Below are 23,646 nucleotides of genomic sequence, written 5' to 3'. Positions count from 1 at the left end.
GGCGGGAAGACCACGGCCATGTCGCAGGCAGAGCGCGAGCAACTGCTGCAGGAGCTGGGCGGCTGGGGTCGCGAGCTGTGCCGCCGCGAGCTGCCCGCCGCACTGCCCCGCCTGCTCATATCCTGCCGCCGCTCAGCTGAGGAGGCAGCGGGCCGCCGCGGGCTGAAGGGGACGGGGTGGGGAAGAGACAGAGATAGACCAGTACCCAGAGAGGTGGGTGGGTGGGTGGGTGAGTGGGTGTCCAGTACCCAGAAGAGGGGGGGTGTGACCTGTAGCTTGGCAGAGACCAGTACCCAGAAATAGGGCGGGATGCGTGTATTCAAAAGTGTGGCTCGATCCTGTAGCTTGGCAGAGACCAGTACCCAGAAGTATGGGGGGGGCAGGCGAGGTTCTTTGGGTAGATCTGATATCCTTTATTAGACCAACTAAACAGTTGGAAAAATTGTTCTTTGAAAGCTTTTGGGCACAAACACCCTTCTTCAGGCATAGACAGAGTCTGCATGTGTGGATTCAGAAGTGTGTGTCCATGGCCTGTAGTGTGGCAAGGGCTAGTACCCAGAAGTGTGTGTGCAGATGTGTTGGGATTCGGAAGCATCTGGGCGCTGGTCTGTTTCTTGCCCAGAGCTACACAATAATCTGGGGACTCCATGGGGGTTGCGAGAACTCAGATCTTTGTTAGAAGAACCCTGTGCTCTGCTCTGCGCTGCTGCTGCTTGCAGCTGTGGTGCTGTGTGTGCTCAGGGCTATAGCAAGAGGTGGGGATTTCTTAGGGTGAAATCTTTTATTGGGCTAACTGTATAGTTGGGGTGAAGTGAGATGAGTTTTCCAGTGTAAAACATCCCCCTCAGGTCTCTGATTATAGGAAGCTGGGCACAGCATAGGGGAGGGAGTGAGAGAAATCACCAGGTGTAGCAGGTGCACAATTAGCAAAATAAACCAAGCTGAGTACTGGGAGATCAGGGCCTATCAAAAACGGGGATGGGGAGGGTCAGTCTCACCTTTCTCCTCTGGAAAGAATTCAGGAGTTGGATAAATTATATTGGACCACGTGATATTTTCCCTGCACATGGAGCCTCCTCGCTCATCCCCACTACAACTTGTGCTTCAACCTGTGTGTGGGAACCTGCAGGTCATTACAGGCTCTGCCGAGATACAGATCACACAACACCCATGCACGTATTGCCCACCGCTTATAAATTTATCAGGGGAGGACCACCTATAAATTTATCAGGGGAGGACAGCAGGGAATTGGGGATGCGCTGTTTACCAGAGCACCCCAGGGAGTAACCAGGAATAATGGGTGCAAACTAGTGGAGAGTAGGTTAGACATTAGGAAGAATTTTTTTTACAATAAGGGTGGCTGGAGTCTGGAATGGGCTTCCATGAGAGGTGGTGCTATCACCTAACTTGGAGGTCTTCAAGAGGAAGCTTGACAATCACCTGGCTGGGGTCGTCTGACCTTGTTCCTCTTTCCTGCCAGGGGCAGGGGGTCAGACATGATGATCCATTGGGTCCCTTCTGACTCTATAATCTATGAATCTGTGAATAGTCATTCCCTCTTGCATGTGTACATGTGTGTTGGTAGTCAGAAATATGTGGGTACTTATGAGTTTGGTGTCTGCAGCCCTGGTTCTGATGACCTTCCCCAAATAGTGTTTGAGAGACAAGAGAATAAGCACGCAAGCAGGAAAAGTGCACTGCAAAAGAAAGATCTTTGTTCTGACACTGAGTTTATGAAGGAGAAGGGTGAATGTGATTTACAGTAAACAAATGCACTGGGCGTCTGATGATCTAGGTACCAGATAGTAGGCAACTGCTCTAGTCTGAACGTGAAGCAGGCATTCAGCATTCTAAGATAAATTTTACTCTGTACGTGTGTGTGTGTGTGCGCGCGTGCGTGTTTGCATGTGTGTGCGGTTCATCTAGCAGTTAAAGTAACTGGACAATTCCTTGGTCTGCATCCATGTATAAGTCATTATGTAGATCCCAAACTCCAAAGCGCTTAAGTGGTTACATATCTAACTATAAGAGTGATGCCATTGATTTTGGACATGCCTTGAAATATTTGCAGGTTGGGTGTAGTAATAAATTTTAGGATTAGATTGAACATTAATTTGTATTTGAGGCAAGGATTTCTTAGGGTGACATCTCATACCGGACCAACTATGTAGTTGGGATAATGTTAGACAAGCTTTTGAGTGCAAGACATTCTTTCTCAGGTCTCTGATCTGTATTTCAGAACATGTTTGAGTTCACTTTCTTTAACACTTTTACTCTGTGTATCAAAGTTCTGATGACTGGACCGAACATATTCGTAAGTAAGAGTTATGATAACTTTATTTAGAACTGTAGTGCTTGATCCCTATGTGGCATTTCATATTACAGTTATTGGATTATAGCTTCTGTGTTAGAAATACTACTTCTTTAGCATGCGTCTTTCTTGGTTTCTTAAGACAGCCTTCAACAGTTAAAATGCTGAATGAGTTTTCCAAAAATTAAAAGGCTAGATGAGTGTGTTTGAATATGTGTAAGGTTTTGTTTTTCCATTCTACTATTTCTGACTGTTAGCTATTGATTTCACAGAAAAAATTTCTTCAACTGCTGTCTCATTTGTACAGTGATGTCAAACTTTGTCATGATCAGAAGTGATTCTAAATGCCCATGTACCACATTACGATAACAGAGATAAGTTTTATAAGTAACTATTTAGACAGGCAGCAGTTTTGAGTTATTAATATTCCAGTAAAAGAAGAAAGAAAAAAGCAGATAAGATTAGCAGCTCTGATGTGTTTTAATTGTTTTTCTTTCCTCCCATAGTTGGCTAAAACATACTATTGTTTTCTTTAAAAATGAATAGGCTATGATTACTCATGAGGTATTTTGTATACATTGAGAATTTCTGCTTGTAGTTTAAGTGTAATTTCCTTTAACTTAGAGGTTACACAGAGCTGAGAGCAAAGCTTGGTGTATCATAAGGTCATTTTTAGGAACTATTAGTGTTTCAAGTCATTAGTTAATTCAGTCTTATATTCTGAGGGTAGTACTGTCCGCCACTAACAGATCCTTCTTGAGAAGGAAAAACTTCCTCTCATTCAAAGGCCTCTTCAGTTTTGCATCACTGTTATGGTGGGGTTGGAATTTTCACAAGGAAACAGGCTTGAAGTTTTTAATGAAAATTAGCTTAAACTGTGTTATAAGTCTGTGAAATCTGGAGACTAGCCCTGGGCCAGTCATTTGCTTGCCATGAAGTTTTTAGCAGTTTTACTGGTATTCATAGTGAAGAGGCTGAGCTTTTGCCAACCTGGATGGTGAATGTGCTGTGATGTGATGTGGTTTAAATCTTTAGTGTTTCCTCTTACACCAGGGGTGGGCAAAATGGCAGATCCAGCTGGCAGCCGGACTTCATTTCACAGTAGCCCCTGCCTGTGTGGCTCCTCACTGGTCTCCATGGAGACCCCAGGAGCATGGGGCCCTGACAGCATGGGTCTGTAGAATCAGGGCTGTGTCCTGACCCCATACTCCTGGGGTGTCTATGCATACCAGCCAGAGCCATGTCAGGAGTTGCTTCAGGGCCAGTCAGGATCTTGAGGCAGTGACAACATGGGCCCCGGGCCGTGGCAGAGCCGTGATCTGCTACTTGCACACCCCCCGCCCATCCGCAGAACCTGCACTTGTTGCAGGGGCGTGCAGGCAGCAGATTGTGGCCCTGCATTGTCACTGCCTCAAGATCCTTGTGTCTTCCCAGCCCTGCTTGCTTGCCCTGCTCCTGGTCACAGCCCCATCCCAGCTGCGCACTCTGCCCACAAGGGTCCTGTCTCCGGTGGTGGCTACAAGGTAGATGGGCTGGGGTGCCTGGGCAGCGGGGCTGGGTCTGGCAGCAACAGCCAGAAGGAGCTACCACTGCAAGGGCTGTTGGGAAATAGAGTCTGCTTATGGGCTGGCCTTTGCCCACCCCGTCTTAGACAACGATTCTGTATACAGCTACGTATATGCTTAGCCTTAGAACTGTCAGTGGTTTGTGATAAAACTACTTAGTAAGTAAGTTAAGTACATAAGCCCTTGTATACATGTTGGAGCCTTTTTTTACTGGTATCTAGATTTATTAAAGAATGTACAGATAGCAGTTGTCATTTTGCCACATGCATATAAGTAGACTACAGTATATGCATATATTTGTTGGATAAGTGTATAATTTGCTTACCTGCCTAACAGAGTGTCAGCCCCAGTTTTTTCTTTTTGATTACTTTGTATTAAACATGCACTATCTGCATATTGGTTAAGTGCATAAACTGCTTTTGCGCCTTAGAGTTTTTCAGTTTCACTGTCTACTTTCTAATGTAATTGTTTTTCTTTACCTCTGTAATTGGTGAAACTGACGTTGAGCAATTAATTTCAAGGCTTTAGCAGCCTTAACTGACTAGGTCTTTTTAGGCCTCTAATAAACAAGGTAAGGCGCCTTAATGATGAGGTATGAAAAGCTTAGGGCAGGCAATTTGTACATACTGGGCATGTCTACATGTTCATTAATGTGCTGTAATTACAGTGCATTAAGTTAGTAACTGTAATAACAGGTACTAGCTTAATGTGCTGTAATTGGCACTACTGCGTAGTAGCACCAGCACACATCTTTTAGGTGACACTAATATACAATAGACTAATTCTAGTGCATTAGCATGGCTTGTGCCATGATGCACTAATGCACAGTAGAGTTAGTCTACTGCACTTCTAGTGTCTCATGTAGATGCACCCACGGAGTATGAATACATAGTTTTTATTTTTCCCTTTAAACATTTCTACATTTTTTGTGATGGGTAGATAACAATTTTGGTGTGTTTGATCATTTTGTGGTATTCTTTTGTAATAGTCTGTCAATATTTTTGTTTTACAGGGGTGTTAAGAATCCTGACTGACATGTTTCTACCTCATATTGACCTTTCAGAGTTAGAGCAAACATTTTTCTCCAAAGTATTACCCAAGGTATGATGTCTTCTGTAGTGTAAGACATTTAACATTTAATACTGTGCTAAAAACTTGATTGGAAACTAGTTAAAGTCTCCCTTTAACAGCTGTAGGAGTTTGTATCATAGAATTTTCCTCTTGGTATCAGATGCATTTGACACACATCCTTCTTTGTTTTAGAAAACTTGAATAATTTTCTGTTATGGGACCTACAGTGGTAAGAATTTTGCCCTTAGTTTCTTGAGAAGATTAAGCTCTTGGTATTTATTTTGTGGTATATGTTCAGTAGCATTATTAATGTTTAAAAACTATTTTAATGTTTTGATTAATTTTTAATTAATCTATAAAATCTATGTTGAAACCCTTTGAACTTTATTAAAATAGCTGATAACAAATACAGTGTTACATTAACAATTTATTACACCCCATGGAATTATGCACAAAAAAATTCAAAATGCGCAGGAAAACTCAAAATTATGCAAAATGAATTACTTATATATATTTGTTTATTTTACAAATTAAATATAACACTATTCAAACCTTCTTTAGAAATATATGTAGGTGCTTTGTATGGTTGGGGAGTGGGTGTAGGGGGGATTTGTGAAAAGATGTGGGGGGTATGGGTGTGGGGTTTGGGGGGGTTGTAAAGAGGTGTGTGGGGTTTGTGGGTGGGTATGGGTGCCTCCCCTCCACTGTACATTCTGCCCTCCCCCCTCATGATGCACAGCCCCTGCTACTGGCACCTCATCAGCAGCAGACGGAGCCCCCAGCAGCGCTTGCCTCTGGTTGAGTCCCAGGGGCTGTACTTGCTGGCCTGGAGCCGGCCCAGCCTGTTGGCATGCACATTCAAACTAGATCAGGCTGGCTCCGTGCCAGCACGTGGGGCTCATGGCACTCCAGCTGGGAGCTGCATGCCATCCAGCTGGGTGGGCTCTGTGTGTCTCCACGTGCAACTTCCCGCTGGAGTGCTGAAAGTCTCATGTGGAGCCATGGAGCTGGCCTGCTGGCACATGGCTCCTGGTCCATGTGTCATCGGGCTGAGCTGGTCAGCTCCATGTCTCTGTGTGGGACTTGTAGCACTCCAGCAGGAAGCCACATGTGGAGGAAAGCAGGAGCTGGCCTGGCCCAATCCACCGCTAAACACTTAAAATATTTAAATGCTTCAAGTACAAGCATTAGAGAGACAAATTTGAATTTTGGAGCTATGCCATTATGAAGCTGGGAAGTTGAAAAGAGTAATTTTTTTTTTCTAGAGTAAAATGCCACTTTTTGAAAGTAACTGGCCTTCAAAGTCATCTGATTTAAACCAGGCTTTTTTTTTTTAATTATCTTAGGATAGCATATACAATTTTTAATATTTATAAGTAAATTAATGTTGATATTTTTACTAAATCTGTGGCTGGGACAAAAGTGGGTTTGACAAGTCACTTGGGCAAGTCAGTTGTGTGTAATAACACAGAATATGTAGTATCTGCTTTCATCTTAAATAGAGGCAGTCTGGAGAAACCAGCAGTTCAATTGTGCAGTGTTCCATGTTTGTACCAAGGGGATACAAAGTCCTTCACTCAAAAAAAAAAATGCGGGTATACAGTGACCTGTACTTTTAGTGCCTTCCTCTCTATTAGAGAGAGAGTGTGTGTGTGTGTGTGTGTGTGTGTGTGTGTGTGTATATTTTTTTTTAATTTGCTTTGTTCTGACAGGCTATTCAATTATTTGATAACTTGATGTATGAATTAGCCAAGCAGGCAAAAGGATTAACAAGCCAGAATGCAGAATTACGCACAGTACTAAGGAATATTTTACAGGTAAGTACTGAAATGATCTGTTAGAAGAATGGTTGTGTGATGGCTTTTACCAAAAATATGCAAAAGTTTTTTGGAATGCTTATGTCAGCAACAGCTGAAAGGAAAACTCTGTTTTGGGTTTGTCCTAATGCAGCTAGTTTGGCTCTGTGAAATAGTGAGAACAGTACTCAGATATTTCTATTGATAAAGCTTCTTCTCTGGAATAAGCTTTTCATATTTTCCTGGAGTGGGCAAACTGAACGTTGCCCATGGTGGCTGTGCATTTGATTGATTTGTTTGGGAAGGAGACTGGAGTGATGAGAAAAAAAGGGGGAAAATGCTTGACCGGGGTGGGCAAAATGTGGAAAAGGTTGGGAAACACTTTTGTAGCCCATCCTGTAGCTCCCCCTGCCAGCTCCACTGCTGCTGCCAGCCCCTTCACACCCGGAAGAGACTGGTGCCTGACCCCGAGCCTGTGGCAGGCAATGGCAGGGAGCTGCCCCCCTCCCTACCTCCCAGACAGGCTGCCCAAGGATCCATCCCATGCCTTCCCCCGGGTGGGCAGCCTCTGCCCCAGCCCCGTTCCCTCCCTCACCGTGGGGATCATGGTCTGCTGCCACCACGCCCCTTCCCTCCTACAGGCAGGGAGCTGCTCTTCAAGCTGCTGGGCTGCATTCTTAGCTGCGTACATGCTGTGGCTGTGCACATGAATGCAGCATTTATTGGTGACATTATTGGCTACACTGGTCAAAAAAAGCAGATTGATGATAATGTTAATTTTCCTTTTATCAGTGCTGATCCTATGTGGACCATTGTATTGGTGCACCTCTAGTCCCAGTGCTATCATTTGGCAAAGTAGGTTGTCGTCTAGGAAAGTTTACTCCTCCGTGCACCAGTTAATCTGTAAAATGCCACCCTGTCCTACCTTCTGCATTACTTATAGTGTGAATCTTGAAATAATAACTGATAAACAGCAAATCATACACATTTTATAGTTTTCATGATGAGAATAAAACCTGTCAAAGGCTGTGGCATAAAACTGCTGCTGTTTTCAACAAAGCTTAATTTATTTTTATGCCCCCCTAATACTTTTCTATCTGCCAGTATTGTAAAAGTCAGCGAATAATGCAGCCAAATGCAGAAGGAAAGAGCTGGGGGGTTTTTTGGTTTGCATCTGCTTTTTCAATCATCTGCAGTGTGCTTCCTCAGTTGGTGCCTCCATAGACTTTTGTTGTTGTACAATCTCACCTGCAGACCCTGGTGCAGCTGTTGGGAACTCTGACCAGTTGTGTACGGCACGTCTGTACTCTTGAGGAGTCTGTGCCCCTAGAGAGTATCCGTACCCTTCCCTCTTCCATTCTTTATGTGATCAAGAACATGTTCGTGCACTGCAAGGTAGGTGTCTGTCTTAAAAAGAGAAAAATGATCTATAACTAAAAGAGTTAAAAAAAATCTTTTAAGAGATACTATATTAAAAATGTTTCTGTGGCTTTTCAAGTCTTTTTAAACATTAGACCAACTATGCTAACTTCCCAAAAACAAATGTCAGCACTCCGCACACAGCCTGAGTGCTGGGAATCAAGTTGAGTTATTTCAGTCTCTTGCATCATTCTTCGTATATAGTTTCTTCTAAAGCAATTAGGTCATCTCTGGCACCTGTGTGACCTTTTTCTTCTGTGGATTGGCAGAAATGAGAAATGATTTACGAAGATGTGAAGAGTACTGAATTTATAATTCAGTGCAAATTTCAGGCCAGAATTATATCTGAGATTTAAGTATCTGATGTTATATGAAAAATAATGTGCACCAGCATCAGACTTGCAGCTTTATGTAGAATGAAACTTGTACTTGGAATTTTTCCCTTTTTAAGCGGTATGTGTAATGTAAGACTATCACAAGTCTGTAATAACTTCAGTTTCATCCTTAAGATAGGCTTCATTGCTTTCTACAGTCTTTAAATATTTTTGCAGCAATATTACATAGTGAGCTCTTTGTTTAAGGGCTCCTTCTCTAGTAAGCAGTCTCTCTGAAGAAACGTTTTTAAGTACGGGAAAACATATGCGATATCATTTTATTTGTCATGAAGTACATTGTTAGATTTTGTTGGAAATCTGATTTTTGGAGTTGTGTTTAGAGGCTGCTCCAAAGCAAGCTAGAAAGACATTTACTAGATTTTGGATTAGGCCTTAGGTGGGTGGGGGGTGGGGATTTGTTTGCTGCATAGTAACTATGGATAGATTTTAAAATCTACAGATCTTGCTGGCCATATGAGTTGAAGTAGTTATTGAAAGACTTTGGTTCTGCTTCCAAAGAAGCTTATTATAAAATGTCTATTGACTTTAGCAGCAGCAAGACCAAACTTTGATTCCCAAACATTTTCTAATTCGTCCTCATCCCCCATTTCCTACAGAACAGTGAATCAGTGTACAACGGGTGCCTGCATTTGATATCTGACCTTCTCCAGTCTCTGTTTAAGGATACCTATTGTCTTCAAAAGCAGCTTATGGAACTGCTTGATATGATCTCTATGGAATCTGCTACCACGGAAGACAGTGTTGTAAATATGGTGTCAGGTGTGTATATGAAATTGTCAGTTCTACCCAGCTCCCTCTTCCCTACAGACAGGGGGCTGCCTGAGCCTACAAGATGCAGAAATGCAAAACTCTAGAACTCTTGGTTCAGAGATGATACCTTTTATTATACAAGATGGAGAACACTTTCTGACTGGTATTGAATGTCCTCAATTTCTTTTGCTCTCTGTTGGAGCTTAAGGTGCCCAGCAATTCAAAGGCCATGAGTGATGTACATTAGAGCATTTTATACTTCTTCCTGAAACTCAGTTACGTATGAGATGGGTTGAGCTGTTGACATGATGTATATCCCTTCCTACCTGCTCATTAAATGGTTTTCCTGGATTGGTGAAAGTGTTTAACTTTGTAAAATTCAGTGAGTTGTGCCAGCTGTGATTTTGCCTCAGGGGAGTAGACTAGATCTTAAGTCTATATGTCCATGTTTAACTTGCTGTTTGCATTAATTTACTGTTCCCTCTAGTGATCCACACTGTACTGGAGATCTGTTCTGTCATTTCCAATATGGACCATGCTCTTCATGCCAACACATGGAAGTTCATAATCAAGTATGTTTTAAGGCTTTGAATTGTCAAACTTGATGACATACTTTTGACAGTTATGTATCTGATCCTATTCCTGTCTGTCTATTAGGCAAAGCCTCAAGCATCATTCCTTACTGCAGAGCCATTTGAAACACACTGACATCCTCAATAGCCTGTGCAAGGACACCCTCTTCTCTTTCCATTCCAGTTTGCAACTTGCTGAACAAATGAAGCTTTCAGAGGTGCAGGTGAATTAAATATGATCTGAAATTGCCCTAGGGTTTGAGAAGGACAGAGTTGGGTAAAAAAACGTTGCAGAAAGCTACAATGGATGCATTTTCTGTGCAGTGGTGTTGATTGCCAACATACTTATATAGCAGGCACATCATATGGCTGATGTGGTTTGCAGAAGAATCGCTTGGAATATGAGGCTAATAACACTGGATAGCACTCAGGATGCTTTAGGCAGGCACTACAAATAACTCCTCTACAACGCTATGCCAGGAATTTTGCCTGCTTTGTATACTGAGAGTTCCATAAAGTTGGTCAAAAGATAACAGCTAATATATGGAGATTCCCATAAAATGGTTCTGAGAAGGGTGTCAAATATTCCTATTTTTGCTGTGTTTGTGCAGAATCCAGGCTTCCTTTTAAAGAAGAAAATAGTTTCAAATCCTTTTAGCAATGTATCAACATTCTTTGATGCTTTTTTATTCTGTTATGTTTCACTACTACTTTTCTTTTGGACAGGAGGACATAGACCAGAAGTTGTTCCAGAGGACGGTCAAACTGTGTAGATTCTTTGCTAATTCCCTTGTACACTACACCAAGGTATGCTCTATTTATTTGGATTCTACTTGAATGTCAAATTAAGGCTGTACTATGTAAATAAAAATGCTGATTGCATATTTTACTATCTAATATTATACCACGCCTTAGAGTCTGCCCTGAATTAAGTCATGGTAACATCTTCCTTGAAAATTTAAACAGTTCACTCTGTTGTTGCTGATTTTTTTTCCCCTAATAATTGAAATGCATTCATAGTCCCTCTTTCAGCTTCCCAGGGCTGGTGTTTGGTTATATTTATTGGCTGTTTCCAGTGTAAAGTTCACAGCTGCAGGAAGCGGTTCCACCCAGGAGATTGGTGATTTTATTAGAGCCATTAATAGCTCTTGCATTACCTTCAGCTGAGCTTGTTGGCTTGCTGAGTAGCCATTGTGAGCTTTTATCATGGGGAAGAGCATTTTAACATTATAAGCAGCATGACCTATTGGACTGTACGTCTGAGAATAAGGGGCTTCTGCATTCTGGTTCTACCCTGACAGTGACTGTGGCCTTGGTCAAGTCACTTAACTGCTGTATTTTTGTTTCCTCAACCAGAAAATGAGAATACTGATTTGTATATGAAAATGACAAGTGTGAAGACTGGTGACCTCCAGAGTTTTGATCTATTTGGATAGTTACACTTTGTGACACTTACCTACACATTGGCAACTATGCATTATCCCTAGCACTAGTTGGGCTTCTCTTCTGCAGCAGGAGATTAAGGACATACCTAAAGTTCTCAACTCCCCTCAATATATTTTCTTTAAACAGTTGGGTAATTGAGTATGGAGTAGCCAGGAAAACCGTTCTATAAACCCTTTCACATACTCTGTCTAGCACCATACAGCAGTGTAATGTGAGAGATGGGCATCTCTTACCTGTGGAGTGGCTTAATGAAAATTGTTTTCTAGGCCTTTTTGAAAGTGTTTAAAGTCATCTCTGGCCATGCAAGAGTTCTGGAGTTTAAATTTAAACAGGACAAAATCCTCCCCTCATAAATCAAATTGGAGCAGAAATATTCCTCAAAACTTCAGAGAAAATTGATCTTTCCAGTCAAAGAAAAACCCAAATTCTGCTGGGTTTTTCTACAAGATCATATAGTTTACCAAGATCTAATAACCATATCACCTTTCTATTTGCTTGTAATTTCTTTCCAGTGTCCTTTCCTTTCTGTATCTCCTGTTCTCTACACACACCTTATTTTTTCCTCTGATATTGCTGTTTAACTTTTTCAGGGTCATTTAAGCAACACACTAAATTGCAGTAACAATCACAAAATTGATAGTTTGGTTTGTACAAAGGTTTTCTACTATAGCGTGGCAAATACCTTTTTGTTTGTGGCAGAGAACGAGTGTCCTTACAATAGGATAAAATAGTATCGGACTATGCAAGGAAGTCACTTCTGTGTGGATCTGTAATTTTTAACTTATTAAAAGGAAGTTTAAGAAAACAATAAACATAAATTTAGCTGCGTAAAAGAATCCAATGTAGTTCTACGTTAGGAATACTTTGTCATATGTTGATGTACTTTGTGCTCTCTTTGCATTTATGGTCAGATTCTACTTCACCTATTAGGCATATAAATGAACCTAGGTACATAAATACAATCTACATTTGCAACACACCATCATTTGGCTCATGATTGAGTCACAAAAAAGCAGCATGGAGGAGGAAGGCCCACCTATCTTTTATATCAACAGTTTTTCAGAGACTCAAACAGGGTGAATAGTCCTACTTAGACACCTAAGTCCAGGTACACACTTAAAGTTGTCTATCCAGTTGTTTGGATAGTGGCTTTTAAAAATTGTAGTCTTCTGTGATGCACCCTAAACTTTGCAATAAAATGTTTTACAAATAAATAAGTGAAAGTGCAAGGAAGATACATTTAAACTGTATATTTTGTATTGAAAATAATACTCAAGATTGACTTTTGCAGGAATTTATTCCCTTCCTCTCTGGTTCCTGCTGTCAGTTACACCAGCTGTATCTTCAGATATATAGGTAAGTGAAGCACAAAACGTCCCTGTATCAAATCTGGAAGTACCTGAATTGATTATGGAAGCTGCAGAGTTTTTAAGTCTTTAACAATAAAAGATTTCAGCAAGTGTTTGCTTCTAGGTTGTTGTTCTCTTTTCTGGTCTATAGAGGTCAGACAAATTTGTCCATATAGCTCCATGTGGACACTGGGATCTGCCCAGGTTGGTCCATTTGGAGGAATGAGTCCCCAGCAATGGACTTTCCTGCAGCTCCTTATTTCTGCAATGAAATAATTAGCCAAAGAGTTTAAACACTTTAAGTGCAAAAAAAATCACAACTGATATACTGTATTATGGCTAAATTAAAGCCTGTTAAGTCTTGCAAATAGGGTTGCTGTCCCACAATAATTCTACTTCTGCATTGTTTGGTGTTTGTCAGAGTTTGTCACTGGATAATAGGACATGCTGTAGAACATGTGCACAAGTTATAATGCAAAAATAAACCACTTTTATTTTCCTCAGAGATAATTTTATGAAATTGTCCTTGCTTTGAGATCAAGCTTAAGAACATTGAGCCTGTAGAGGCTCTAATTGGGAGTTAACAAGGGCTTGAAAATAAGTATTCTTTTTTTAAATCCTTTCTTAAGCTATAGTACTGTTTGTTATACAGTCTCATGAAATTAGGCCATGCTGGTTAGTAGGCCTGTGCAAAGTGGCTAGTATTCGCTTTGGATTCAGCTGATTCGGGGGACAGTGATTTGATTGGGTGATTCGAATCACTGTCTCGAATCAATTCGGCCGAATCTGATTCAGACAGGCCCCATCCCATGCCTGCTCTCCCAGCCCTATCAATGGCTGTCCTGCCCAGCCCCAGTGTTCCATCTCTTCAAAAGAAAAAAAAAAAAGCCCTGCCAGGCAGGGGGTGATCCCTGTTGCACCCCACTGCTCCGCGCTGGATCGGGGGGGGCTCTGCCACGAGTCCCTAGAAGCCCTGACAGCCACTGCAGCAGCCATCGAATGTGGGGCTTTTTTTCTTTTTTTTTTTTAAAAGAGCCGGGAGCTGGGGTGGGTGGGGCAGCCATTGCTGGGGCTAGGAGAGTGGGTGGAGGTCGGGGGGGGCTGGGGAAGCAGGCAGGGGATGGGGCCTGGCAGGGGGTCCCCCCCATGGTCGCCTTCCCCCTCCTCCAGGCCCCCCGCCCCCCAACTTACCAGCATCGAGTCCTTGTCCAGCTCCCTGCAGCGGTTAGTGGCGACTGCCCAAATTTCTGAATCTCCTCCAAATCTTTTTCCGAATTGATTTGGAGGCTTTGAATCAATTTGGACCTTTTTTATTGGTCTCCTGATTCAATTCGGATTAGGAGATTCAGTCGCCGAATTGGGATGGATCTCCTCAGAATCGAATCAGCACCCGCAGCTTCGCACAGCCCTACTGGTTAGTCCTTGTTGAAGCACACTTTGTTGCTGTTATATACATGCGATGTGCAGTGTCACAGACAAGTTACTTGTAATTTTTCTTTAAATACGATACCAATCCATTTTGCCCCGGTCATGAATGAAATAGGTGTGTATCAATATACAATCAACACTGATTTTGGTTCCACATTTGGAATGTAGTTCTTAGTTCTGCACTGAGATGTGTGCAGATGAACTCCAGTGTACAACTTATTGCAAGATCATTTTCTATATTGTTTTGTTGATATTTCGTCTCCTGGTTGTACTGGCTCTGCTGGGCTTACAGGAATGAGAAAACTGTAGAAACAGGTTAGCTAAATTGCCTTTAGTTTCACCCTGAATGAAACAGAAGTAAAGTCAGAGCACTTTGGCCACACTTGTATCACTACAATGAAATTACAAGTGCATGGTAACAGTTTGTATCAGTATCCCTTGATCAATACAGTTGTTACATCTGTCTGTGTCCTAGTCTGCCTGTCAGGGACTAGTGGGGTTTCTGCTTGCTCCCCTCTCCTGCTGTTTCTGTCTTTACTCTCACAGTTTTCCTTTTTCTTTATCTCAATCTCTCTAACTTTTATTTCTCTATTTAGTCTTCCTGTTTTCTTTTTCTGCAGTGCAAGAGGTTAGCCCATTTTCAGTAATCTGCAGTCCCATATGCTGGGGCTCCAGATGGACTCTTCAGCTGCACCTACAAGTATTTCCCTTTGAAGGTTTCCCTGCCTTGCTGTTTTGCACCTACTTTTCATCTAATCTATATCCAATATGCTCCTTCTGTAAATTGGTATATTTTTCTTACTGTGCTCAATCAATGGTGAGCCAATAAAACTTGGTTTAAAGGCAGAGAACAGTGATAGGCTTACCATTTTAAAAGAGTAATAAAGCTGCTGCATCTGGTTGCTCGTACTGATGGATTTTTTTTTTTTTTACTCCACAGTAATAAGAACTCATGTTTTGCCTTTTCCTAATCCTTTAAAATGCAGTAATAATGAGTTCTGTTGTTTGTTTTGTGTTTTTTTTTTTTCCCTTTCAGCAAGTTTCCTCCCAGTCTGTATGCTCCAGTGATATCAGAGGCCCATCGAGATGAAATAGCCAGGGTTTTTCTAGTAGCTCTGGATCCTCTCATCTACCAGCTTCTTTCTTCAAGGGCTTTCTTGGAACAGGTGTTAAGTGAAAAATTAGGTGAGTTTAAAAGTATTACTGTCTGTGATACAATACTTCTGTGTCATCTCTTTGGCACCCAAGTCTTCTTGCTTCCTATGCTCCAAGATCTTACAGCTGCACCTCCAGAAATGTAATATACCTCATCCAATGCACCAAATGCCCTGATGGAAAATATGTAGGAGAGACCAAACAACAACTGCGCACCAGAATGAACGCACACCAGAAATCCATCAAAGACAGAAATACCCAGTTACCAGTGGGGGCACATTTCTCACAGGAGGGCCACTCTCTCTCCAATCGCTCAGTCGTGATCCTCAAGGGAAATTTACACAACACTTCCCAGAGACGAGCCTATGAGCTCCATTTCATCAACCTGCTGGATACTAGAGATCATGGACTAAACATAGACATTGGATTTTTGATACATTATAATCTGCCTGGCAACTGACTGCCCAGCCCAGCCCCTGGCTTCTTTTCTTTTTATTCCATCCAGAAAGAGCACACACCAGCTGCTGAAACTTCCTTAGCCTGACAAAGGGTTTTTGAACCCGAAAGCTTGCTTAATAACTATTCTCCAACTATTTGGGTTGGTCTAATAAAAGATATCAAATTCACCCAAGGAACCTTGTCTGCCTATGTCCTTAGACCAACACGGCTACAACCTAAACCCCTCCAAGAACTACATAACACTTTTGCATTTGTTTGCTGGTGTCTGAATTTGTACAGCGGCTCTAGTAATGGATCCTGAATAATGCTGTCAGATACTAAATTGCAGTGCCAGCAGGGGTGAACATTCCTTGTTATTGCCATTTTTAGTTACTTTGAGCACATTGGGAATATTACATTAAAACACTGAATTATTTTATTAAATGAAAGTCTCCTCTTTAATGAATTTTTCTATAAGTTTTCACTACGCATCTGTGACAAATCTACAGTGAGGGCTCTCTGAAAAAAAATTTCCCAGAAGGTTGGTTTCTGTTCTGTTTACAGATAACTAGGTTTTGGCAAAATAGATATTGTATGGAAAAAAAAGTATTTTCAATTAAAAAAATAGAATACCAACAAGCTTAAGCATTTTCAGTTTCTGCCAAAGACCTAATTATGTCATCCCCAAATATCTTTATTTTGAAAAACAGCTGCTGTCCTCCTGGGAGTTATGGGCTGGGTGTCTTGTGGCTTCCTTCTCCTTCAGATTGGGTTCCCTTTGCTATCTTCATCTTCTCTGGTATGCACCAGGGCCAAATGACTACCACAGAGCACTCACCAAGAGAAGGAGGAATGGGGCATAACAAGATGTTATGCACCTAGGGAGTGAGGGCCATAGGGAGAATGGGAGTCTGAAGCACCAGAATGACAGCTCTTGGGTCTTACACCTGTATCTCAGAATCAAAATATTTTTTTGTCTGAAATAAGGGTTTTGATTTTTTTTTTTTTTTCCCACCAAACACTATGAAGTTTTCCACGGGAAGCTCCTTTGCCATTTTGTTTTCATCCCTGACTATAAAGCGACTTTGTAGCCTTTATGTTGTTTTCTCTTAACCTTTTGGTGTTTAACACTTGTCCAAAGGTTAGTTTTATTTCCATCAAATTTTTTTTTAAAAGGGCAACTTTAAAAATATATGTATCCTTGTAGATCTTTCTCCTGAACTGCAGCTGCCTCAGTGTCATCTTCTGGTTAGCATAATGGACAAGCTGGCCACTCAGCCTGAAGAGGTGCGAACTCTGTGGAGCTCAGGAAGCCAGTCTGCAGAAGAGATTCCAAGGTAATTCTGGCTTACAGAAGTCAAACTGAATAGGTAAACATGGAGGTTTAGGTGCTGGCATGTCCCTCAAGCTAATGAACTGGCAGGCCCTGAGAGCTGGTGTGCTTGAAGGGGGTCCTGCATGGTGCCTCAGGCATACCATGCAATATAAAGCAGAGATGTGTTGGCTGGTTGAGGAAAGGATGTCCTTTTGGTCTCTTTCCAGGATATTGAGATCACTTCAGGATAAATTATTTCAGTCTCCATAATTTGTTGATGTTCTTATAAGGCAGCATATTTATATCTGTTCCCCAAATGCCTCTGGTAATCACCTGCCCTTGTAAACAGGAAGTTAATCAGGATTGTAAATCTGTTTTGGTAAAGAAAAATAAAATTAAAAAAAAATTGACATTCTTGATAAAGTCCCCAGCATGACTGAGCAGAAATCCCTTTACTCGTTGGGCTGTCTGTTTTTTGGGGGAGTAGAGTTTGGACAGCAGTAACTCTTGCCTTTCATTTTTATGCAGGTTGTCATTGTTCTCAGCCCTTTTCCTTAGTTTCCAGCAGTGTTCTGGTGAGCTCGCTCTTCCTGTCTGTTTGCCTGGAGTGTTAAGTACAGGGCAACCTGAGGTTCCTGTCACCTTGTATCACCACGTTTGTGTCCATCTGTGTGCCTTCATTGCAGCTGTGTTGCCTTCACACTTCCCTCAACTGGTAAGGCTGTCTGAAAATGTGATCATTGCCAAACCAGCTGGTTCCGCTAGATAGTAATTGGTATTTTAAAAATGATGTCCCCCTCCTTGTACACCCTGAATGAAGTTGGTGTGTCTGGGCTTGTCTTAATTTGGCAGATGGAAGGCAAGCTGCTTTCAAGTGTGCAGAAAATGCTCTTTGCCAAAAATAACTTGATGCAGGTGATGAGAGACCTCAGATGTGTTAACTTGTTTGCAGAATCACAAAGCAGAGGGAAAAGTATGCTGCTTTAAAAGCATTCCAGTGCTTTCTTTTTAAAGCAGTTTCCAAGTGTGCTAAGTTTCTTATTGGTACACAGCATAGCTAAATGAGTAAGTCTTATTTAACAATCAGAACAATCTTCTTCTTTATAACTATACACTTCTTCAAACCCATGTTATAAAATAGAAAGTAGTATTTATCTACCTTTTAAATGTGTAATTTGAGGCTTAATGTTATATAGTGGCTTGATTGTTACGTTTGACACAGTATGCGTAGATGAAAGAACTGAAATGGACTAGATGACATGAGATATTAAGTAGTCCAGGGGTCTCTGATTTTGTGTATGTATAATGGTCTGTAAACAAAACAGATCCTTTCAGTCCTGATTCTGTGTTTTGTCTCACCCTTCAATGGCTCACTCTAATTCAGCCTTCATGAGGTTTAGCAGGAGTTTTTCTTGTCCTCAGGACTAAGCTAGGATTCTGTTGCATCTTGAGAAAGTTTGTTGGCCTAAAAAAGAAACTGTTTTCATGAAAAAATGTGTTCCTTTTGGTTTAAAAGATACAAGTATGTTGACCCTGTTTTCACTAAAGTTTTTTTGAAATTATAACTTTTTCACACAGCTGTAGTCAGTTTATATGCATGATCAACCGTTAGGGGCCTGTACCAAAATGCATCTATTACTGCCTGCTTATCTTTCTAACATAAGTCATTAAATGATTGTTCCTAGTATTTTATGTGGATAAACAGATTTCAGTTCATCTGCCACACTAGTTAGCGGACTAAAAGTAAAGACTAAAACTGCAGCCTGTTTCTAATTAAGTGTCCCTCTATTCTTTCCTTAGGAGTATGCTCTGCTTGATGCTGTCCTTGGTTCTAGTATGATCACCTCCCTGCTGGCTATGGATTCATGGTGTTTCCTAGCTCGGTAAGATATAGTTATTTATAAGGCAAGCAGCAACTGGTCTAATAGTTCAGGCTGCATCAAGGTTGGCTTTCTAACTACATAGTTAAAAGTATGAATGATTCTCAGACTTTTAGGATGGAAATGTTCCAGGATCAGCCTGTGCTCTGAAAGAGCTTATTTTGGAAAATGCAACCAGAAATGGTTCAGTTGTTTTTTTCAGATTCCACATAGCTTAAGGGGAAAAATATACTTTTGCTGCTACAAAAGTTTTTTGCCCATTTTATAACAGCTTTACAGTAAATAGACTATGACTGTAAGTAGCAAGGTTAAATGTTGAATGGATATGGCCACCTTCTCATAAAAGAGTACTTTATATAGTGCTCAGTGACTTTTTTTTATTTGATTGAATTAAGACTTTGAGAAACCAGTTTGGTCATGTGGGGTACATTTTGTACAGGCTTTTTTGCCAAGCTTGTGATGTGTGTAGCTGAGGAAAGCTTTGTTAATGTGCATTCATCTGGGTAGGTTGGGTCTGTAGTCAAAATGAGCAGTGGTATGTGGATTGGCTGCAGGAAAGGAGTAAAGAGATGAGGTTGGGGTGGGGCAGGGAAAGTTACTCCTGTAGTGTACATTCTCAGCTGAGGAGCTCCTAAAGCTGTGAGGGGCCTTCTCTTGTGGACCTTTTAAAGTTCTGGGTGGGGGTGGTTTTGTTGATATGCAGCCAACTAATCTAGATGACTGAATTTCCAAGTGTTGGCGGCAAGTTCCTGGTAAGTCAGTTGATTTGAAGTTCTGCAGCAGATACCTGCTGCTTCTAGTTTAGGGTTGGGGGGGTTGTTTTCAGGAATTTAGGAAGATCCCTATGAGAAGTCTCCATAAAAGAAAAAAAATAAGGTTGTGCAGATAAGCACCCAAATTAGCATGTGTCAAAATTAAAGTTGGACTTGCAACTTAAAATTTGCTTCCTACTGATGTGTTATATGAATAAATGAGGAATGAGATTACAGACTAGTCCCCACATTTTTATTCTCAGAATGGTTCAAGTCTTTACTGGCTTAACGTGTTTTATGTAAGTTCTCTCCTATGAGAGGTTTAATTTACACACTGCATTAGTATAAAGGGGTCACTTGTTTTGATCTGCATATCTCCTCTACCCTCCTGCTAATAATGCAGGCCCTCTGTATCCCTTGAATCTTTCGCCATGGAAATAGCTTTAGAGTTATTTCCCAGCAAATGGAATGTACAGAGATCCTTAAGAAGAATGTTTCTCTGCTTTGTTAGGCAAGTGGGAAACCCCTCTCTCTGACCTGGCAGAGCAGGGGAGACATGCTGATCAGCTTACTGAATAACCTCACTTTCTCTGCCACATCCCAGGTATGGAACAGCGGAACTTTGTGCTCACCATGTTTTTGTGATAGCCCATTTGGTGAGTAGCGTGGCAAAGCCTGGAGTAAAGGACCCGAGTTCTAACTTGGTTCTTCTTTATAAATGACTATCCTCCTTTTTGCGCTTCACTTTTCCTGTCAGCAAAGTGGGGAATATTCTTTCTTCCAGCGTAACACTTCCTACACTATAAAAAATATTACATAAAGTTTATAGAACAAAACTCTGGGAGAAGGGTTACAAAATAAGCAGACAGTGCAAATCTTTTATAAAAACTACACATGCAAACGTTACTCTTTTGATCCCACGTGACAGATTCTCAACCAGGGTGCTCTGGCACTCAGGGGTACTGTTAAATCTTTTCAAGGGTGCTGTGGGGTGTCATGCAATGTTAGCACTGTTAGATGTACAAACATGGTTCATAAGATAAACCCAGAGGTTTCAAATAGGATTCCACAGTGTTAAAAAGATTCTGACCTATTGTGGTCTTTCTGAGTTCTTTGCAGCAGAAGACTTGCTCTGTTATTGTTCAGTAGTCAGTCAAGGAGTGAAAACTAGGAGCTAGTGTTTTCTGAGGGGTGCCTTGAGTCTAAAAAGATTGATAACGACTGGACTAGAGGAATTAGGCAGAGAGGAACCAAATGGGATGCCACAAGGATAAATTGAATTATATTAGAGATAAAAATAGCACCATCTAATAAAAATACCCAGCAGATGGCCAGTAGTAATTCAGGGAAAGCCTGGCTGTGGTGGCTGTGAAGGCAAATATAATCTTGAATATAAGAATTCCATTTCTTGCCACCTGAAATGAAACTAAATATCTGTTGAATTTTTCTTCACTTTTTTTAATGAGTCACAAAAATGGTTTTTCTGTAGGACTATTTCTGAGCAGATTTTCTTTTTCTTAATTTAATTAGATCAATTCCCTGTTATCCTAATTCAGATAAAGTCTTGCCCTAGTGAGTGTTACCAGCTCTCTATCTTGGGTGTCCTGCTGAGGCGTATGCTGTTTTTGATGGCTCCAGACCACCAGGCAAGTATAGTATCAATCTCTTTCCTACCATCTGATGAGTCAGACATAAGCTCCATATGCCTGTTAAAATACCACCCAGCTCTTTTCAGTAAGCAAGAAAAGGGAGCGTGGAACCGTCTTGTTATTGCACTTGCTTTAGGCTCCAGGAAATGGTGATGGCGGAGCCTAAGGTGCTTACATGAATTCTGTTAAATAACAGTAGGCACAGAAGCCTTCTTGCCCAAATATAAAATCCCCAGTCTCTGGGACATGCTGGTTTCTGATATAGTGCATCTTGCTTCAGCAGGACTATGTCTGTCTGTACTGGAGGGGTTGGTTAGTGCAGGAGAGTTCAGCATCATCCTGCTTTTCATGGATAATTAATTGTTCCATCAATGTAAAATTGCTGTTGCTCCACTGACTTCATTGCAGCAATGCAGATTTACACTTGCAGGCCATCCCAGTCACATGGCTGAAAGCACAAGTTGTTTAACCCCGAGTAAGTAGCTTGTTCTAACATATCCTATGCAGGGCTCATGTCTCCTTGTTAGATTTCCAAAGCAGCACAGTCCAAGGTACTTGCAAGCACTGTTGCTGTTTGTAGGTTTGGCAGACTCCTTGACTAGCTCTTTCATTTCTTAAGGTTCTTTCTTGGTCTCTTTTTTCTTATAGGTGGAATTTACCCAAAAATTTCCTCCCACAGAACTGGAAAACCTGCCTGTCTGGCAGCTTATTTCTCTCAAGGCCCTAGCTCCTGATATAATGAAACATGTGGTGAACCAGCTCTGTGGGGTAGGACTTGTGCAGTGCAGGCAGTGGCTGAGTGGCAGGCGCACACTAGGAGAGCTCCCATATGTGGTAAGAGTGGGTTTAATTGTTAACACTCCTGGGCCTAGAGTTCTTCAGAATAAACTGCTCCCCCACCCCGCTTATTTTCTTTATCTCATTGTTGTGCAGTCCCATGTGCTTTTGGGCTGACAGCTCTTTGGGGCAGGAGTTTGCATTTTATGGGCTGGGTGGGTACAGCTTATAGTGCAGTAGGGCCCTGATCTCTTGATTGGGGCCTCCAGACATTGTAGGATAGTTTTTATGAATATTATTAGGAGGTTTATTGTATTAGAATATTGGGGATAAGGGGCTATGGTGCAGAATTGAGCCAGAGAAAACAAATTAAGAGAATGAGCTGAACAAGCCAGCACAGATGATTTAAAGTCCTTTCATGTCTCTGATACCTCTTATATTCAAAGTGCTAAGAAGTGATTGACTTGTCACCATATTGATTACTAGGCCTGTGCGAAGCAGCAAGTATTTGCTTTGGATTTGGATTTGGCCGAATCGGAGGGACAGTGATTCGGTTCGGAGATTCAAATCACTGTCCCAATTCGATTTGGCCAAATCGGATCTGAAGACTTGGTGCCGTTTCGGAGATTCGGCCATAGACTAAACAGGCAGCAGTCCTCACCACGCTGGACACAGCTGCCTCCAGCTGGTAAGTCTGTTGTGGTGGGCAGAGGGGGGAGGGGAGGACGAGCTGCCCAGCCTGGGGGGGTGGGGAGACTCAGGGAAGGGGGTGCAGGATGTGGGCATGGCAATGGGGACTATACCCTGCTGCTGCTTGCCCAGCTGAGGGGGTGGGGCGTGATGCAGGCGTGGTTTCCTCCAGGTGGAAGGGAGCAAGCGACAGTAGGGCATAGCCCCCGCTTCCAGTGCTACTGTGCCTACATCCTGTGCCCCCCCCAGCCCTGCTGGGAAAGTGACATATACTGGTCGCTGCCACTGCTTGTCCAGCTGGGGCGGGGGGTGCAGGATGTGGGTGCAGCAGTGCTGGGAATGGGGGCTATGCCCTACTGCTGCTTTTGTCCCCTTCTGCCTAGAGCAACCTGTGCCTGTATTACACCCCTTCTCCCCCAGCCCCAGCTGGGCAAGTGGCAGTAGGTCAGAGCCTGTTCCCAGCGCTCCAGCCCCCCACCCTGCCCTGGCTGGGGAGCTTGTCCCAGCCCTAATCCCTCCCTTCCCCATGCCCTTTTCCTTTCCCCTTTTCCCACAACAGGCTTACCAGCTGGAGGCAGCTGTGTCCAACCTGGTGAGGACTGCTGCCTGTTTAGTCTATGGCCGAATCCCTAAAGCGGCGTCGAATCTTTTCTGAATCAGTTTGGAGGCTTCCAGTTGAGTCAGACCTTTTAACTGGTCTACTGATTCGATTCGGATTTGGAGATATGGCTGCCAAGTCGGGCCAGATCTAATTGAATTGGCTACCAAAGCTTTGCACAGCTCTATTAATTACTTGGCGCTTCTCAGGGCTCATCATTCATGAAAATCAGGCCACATGTATATGTGTGCAAATACAGAAGTAGGAGCCCAATTGTAAGAGGAAATTCT

The 23,646-nt window shown here is 42.1% G+C and overlaps 1 protein-coding gene across 6 annotated transcripts in view; it reads left to right on the top strand.

Annotated features, from left to right (window-relative positions):
* The first annotated feature begins 269 nt into the window (after window positions 1-269).
* FIRRM (FIGNL1 interacting regulator of recombination and mitosis) overlaps window positions 270-23,646 on the top strand; it is a 32,677-nt gene continuing 9,300 nt past the window's right edge. For 2 of the 6 annotated variants that reach the window (XM_059728307.1, XM_059728309.1), the window contains exons 1-16: window positions 270-2,318; window positions 4,889-4,977; window positions 6,660-6,764; window positions 7,998-8,138; window positions 9,154-9,316; window positions 9,795-9,879; window positions 9,965-10,103; window positions 10,606-10,686; window positions 12,617-12,681; window positions 15,139-15,287; window positions 16,903-17,032; window positions 17,539-17,725; window positions 18,811-18,893; window positions 20,247-20,298; window positions 21,199-21,288; window positions 21,940-22,125. In XM_059728307.1, the coding sequence (XP_059584290.1) occupies window positions 2,243-2,318; window positions 4,889-4,977; window positions 6,660-6,764; window positions 7,998-8,138; window positions 9,154-9,316; window positions 9,795-9,879; window positions 9,965-10,103; window positions 10,606-10,686; window positions 12,617-12,681; window positions 15,139-15,287; window positions 16,903-17,032; window positions 17,539-17,725; window positions 18,811-18,893; window positions 20,247-20,298; window positions 21,199-21,288; window positions 21,940-22,125 (1,821 nt within the window). In that variant the 5' untranslated portion in view covers window positions 270-2,242. Of the gene's footprint in view, window positions 2,319-4,888; window positions 4,978-5,004; window positions 5,177-6,659; window positions 6,765-7,997; window positions 8,139-9,153; window positions 9,317-9,794; window positions 9,880-9,964; window positions 10,104-10,605; window positions 10,687-12,616; window positions 12,682-15,138; window positions 15,288-16,902; window positions 17,033-17,538; window positions 17,726-18,810; window positions 18,894-20,246; window positions 20,299-21,198; window positions 21,289-21,939; window positions 22,126-23,646 lie in introns of those variants that run through there. The other 4 variants (XM_059728306.1, XM_019500215.2, XM_014596001.3 and 1 more) reach the window with 4 other exon arrangements.

The sequence above is a fragment of the Alligator mississippiensis genome, chromosome 5 (genome assembly GCF_030867095.1).
Source record: "Alligator mississippiensis isolate rAllMis1 chromosome 5, rAllMis1, whole genome shotgun sequence".
NCBI lineage: Eukaryota > Metazoa > Chordata > Crocodylia > Alligatoridae > Alligator > Alligator mississippiensis.
Note: the sequence above shows the minus strand (reverse complement) of the source record. Positions and strands in the feature narration are given on the sequence as shown.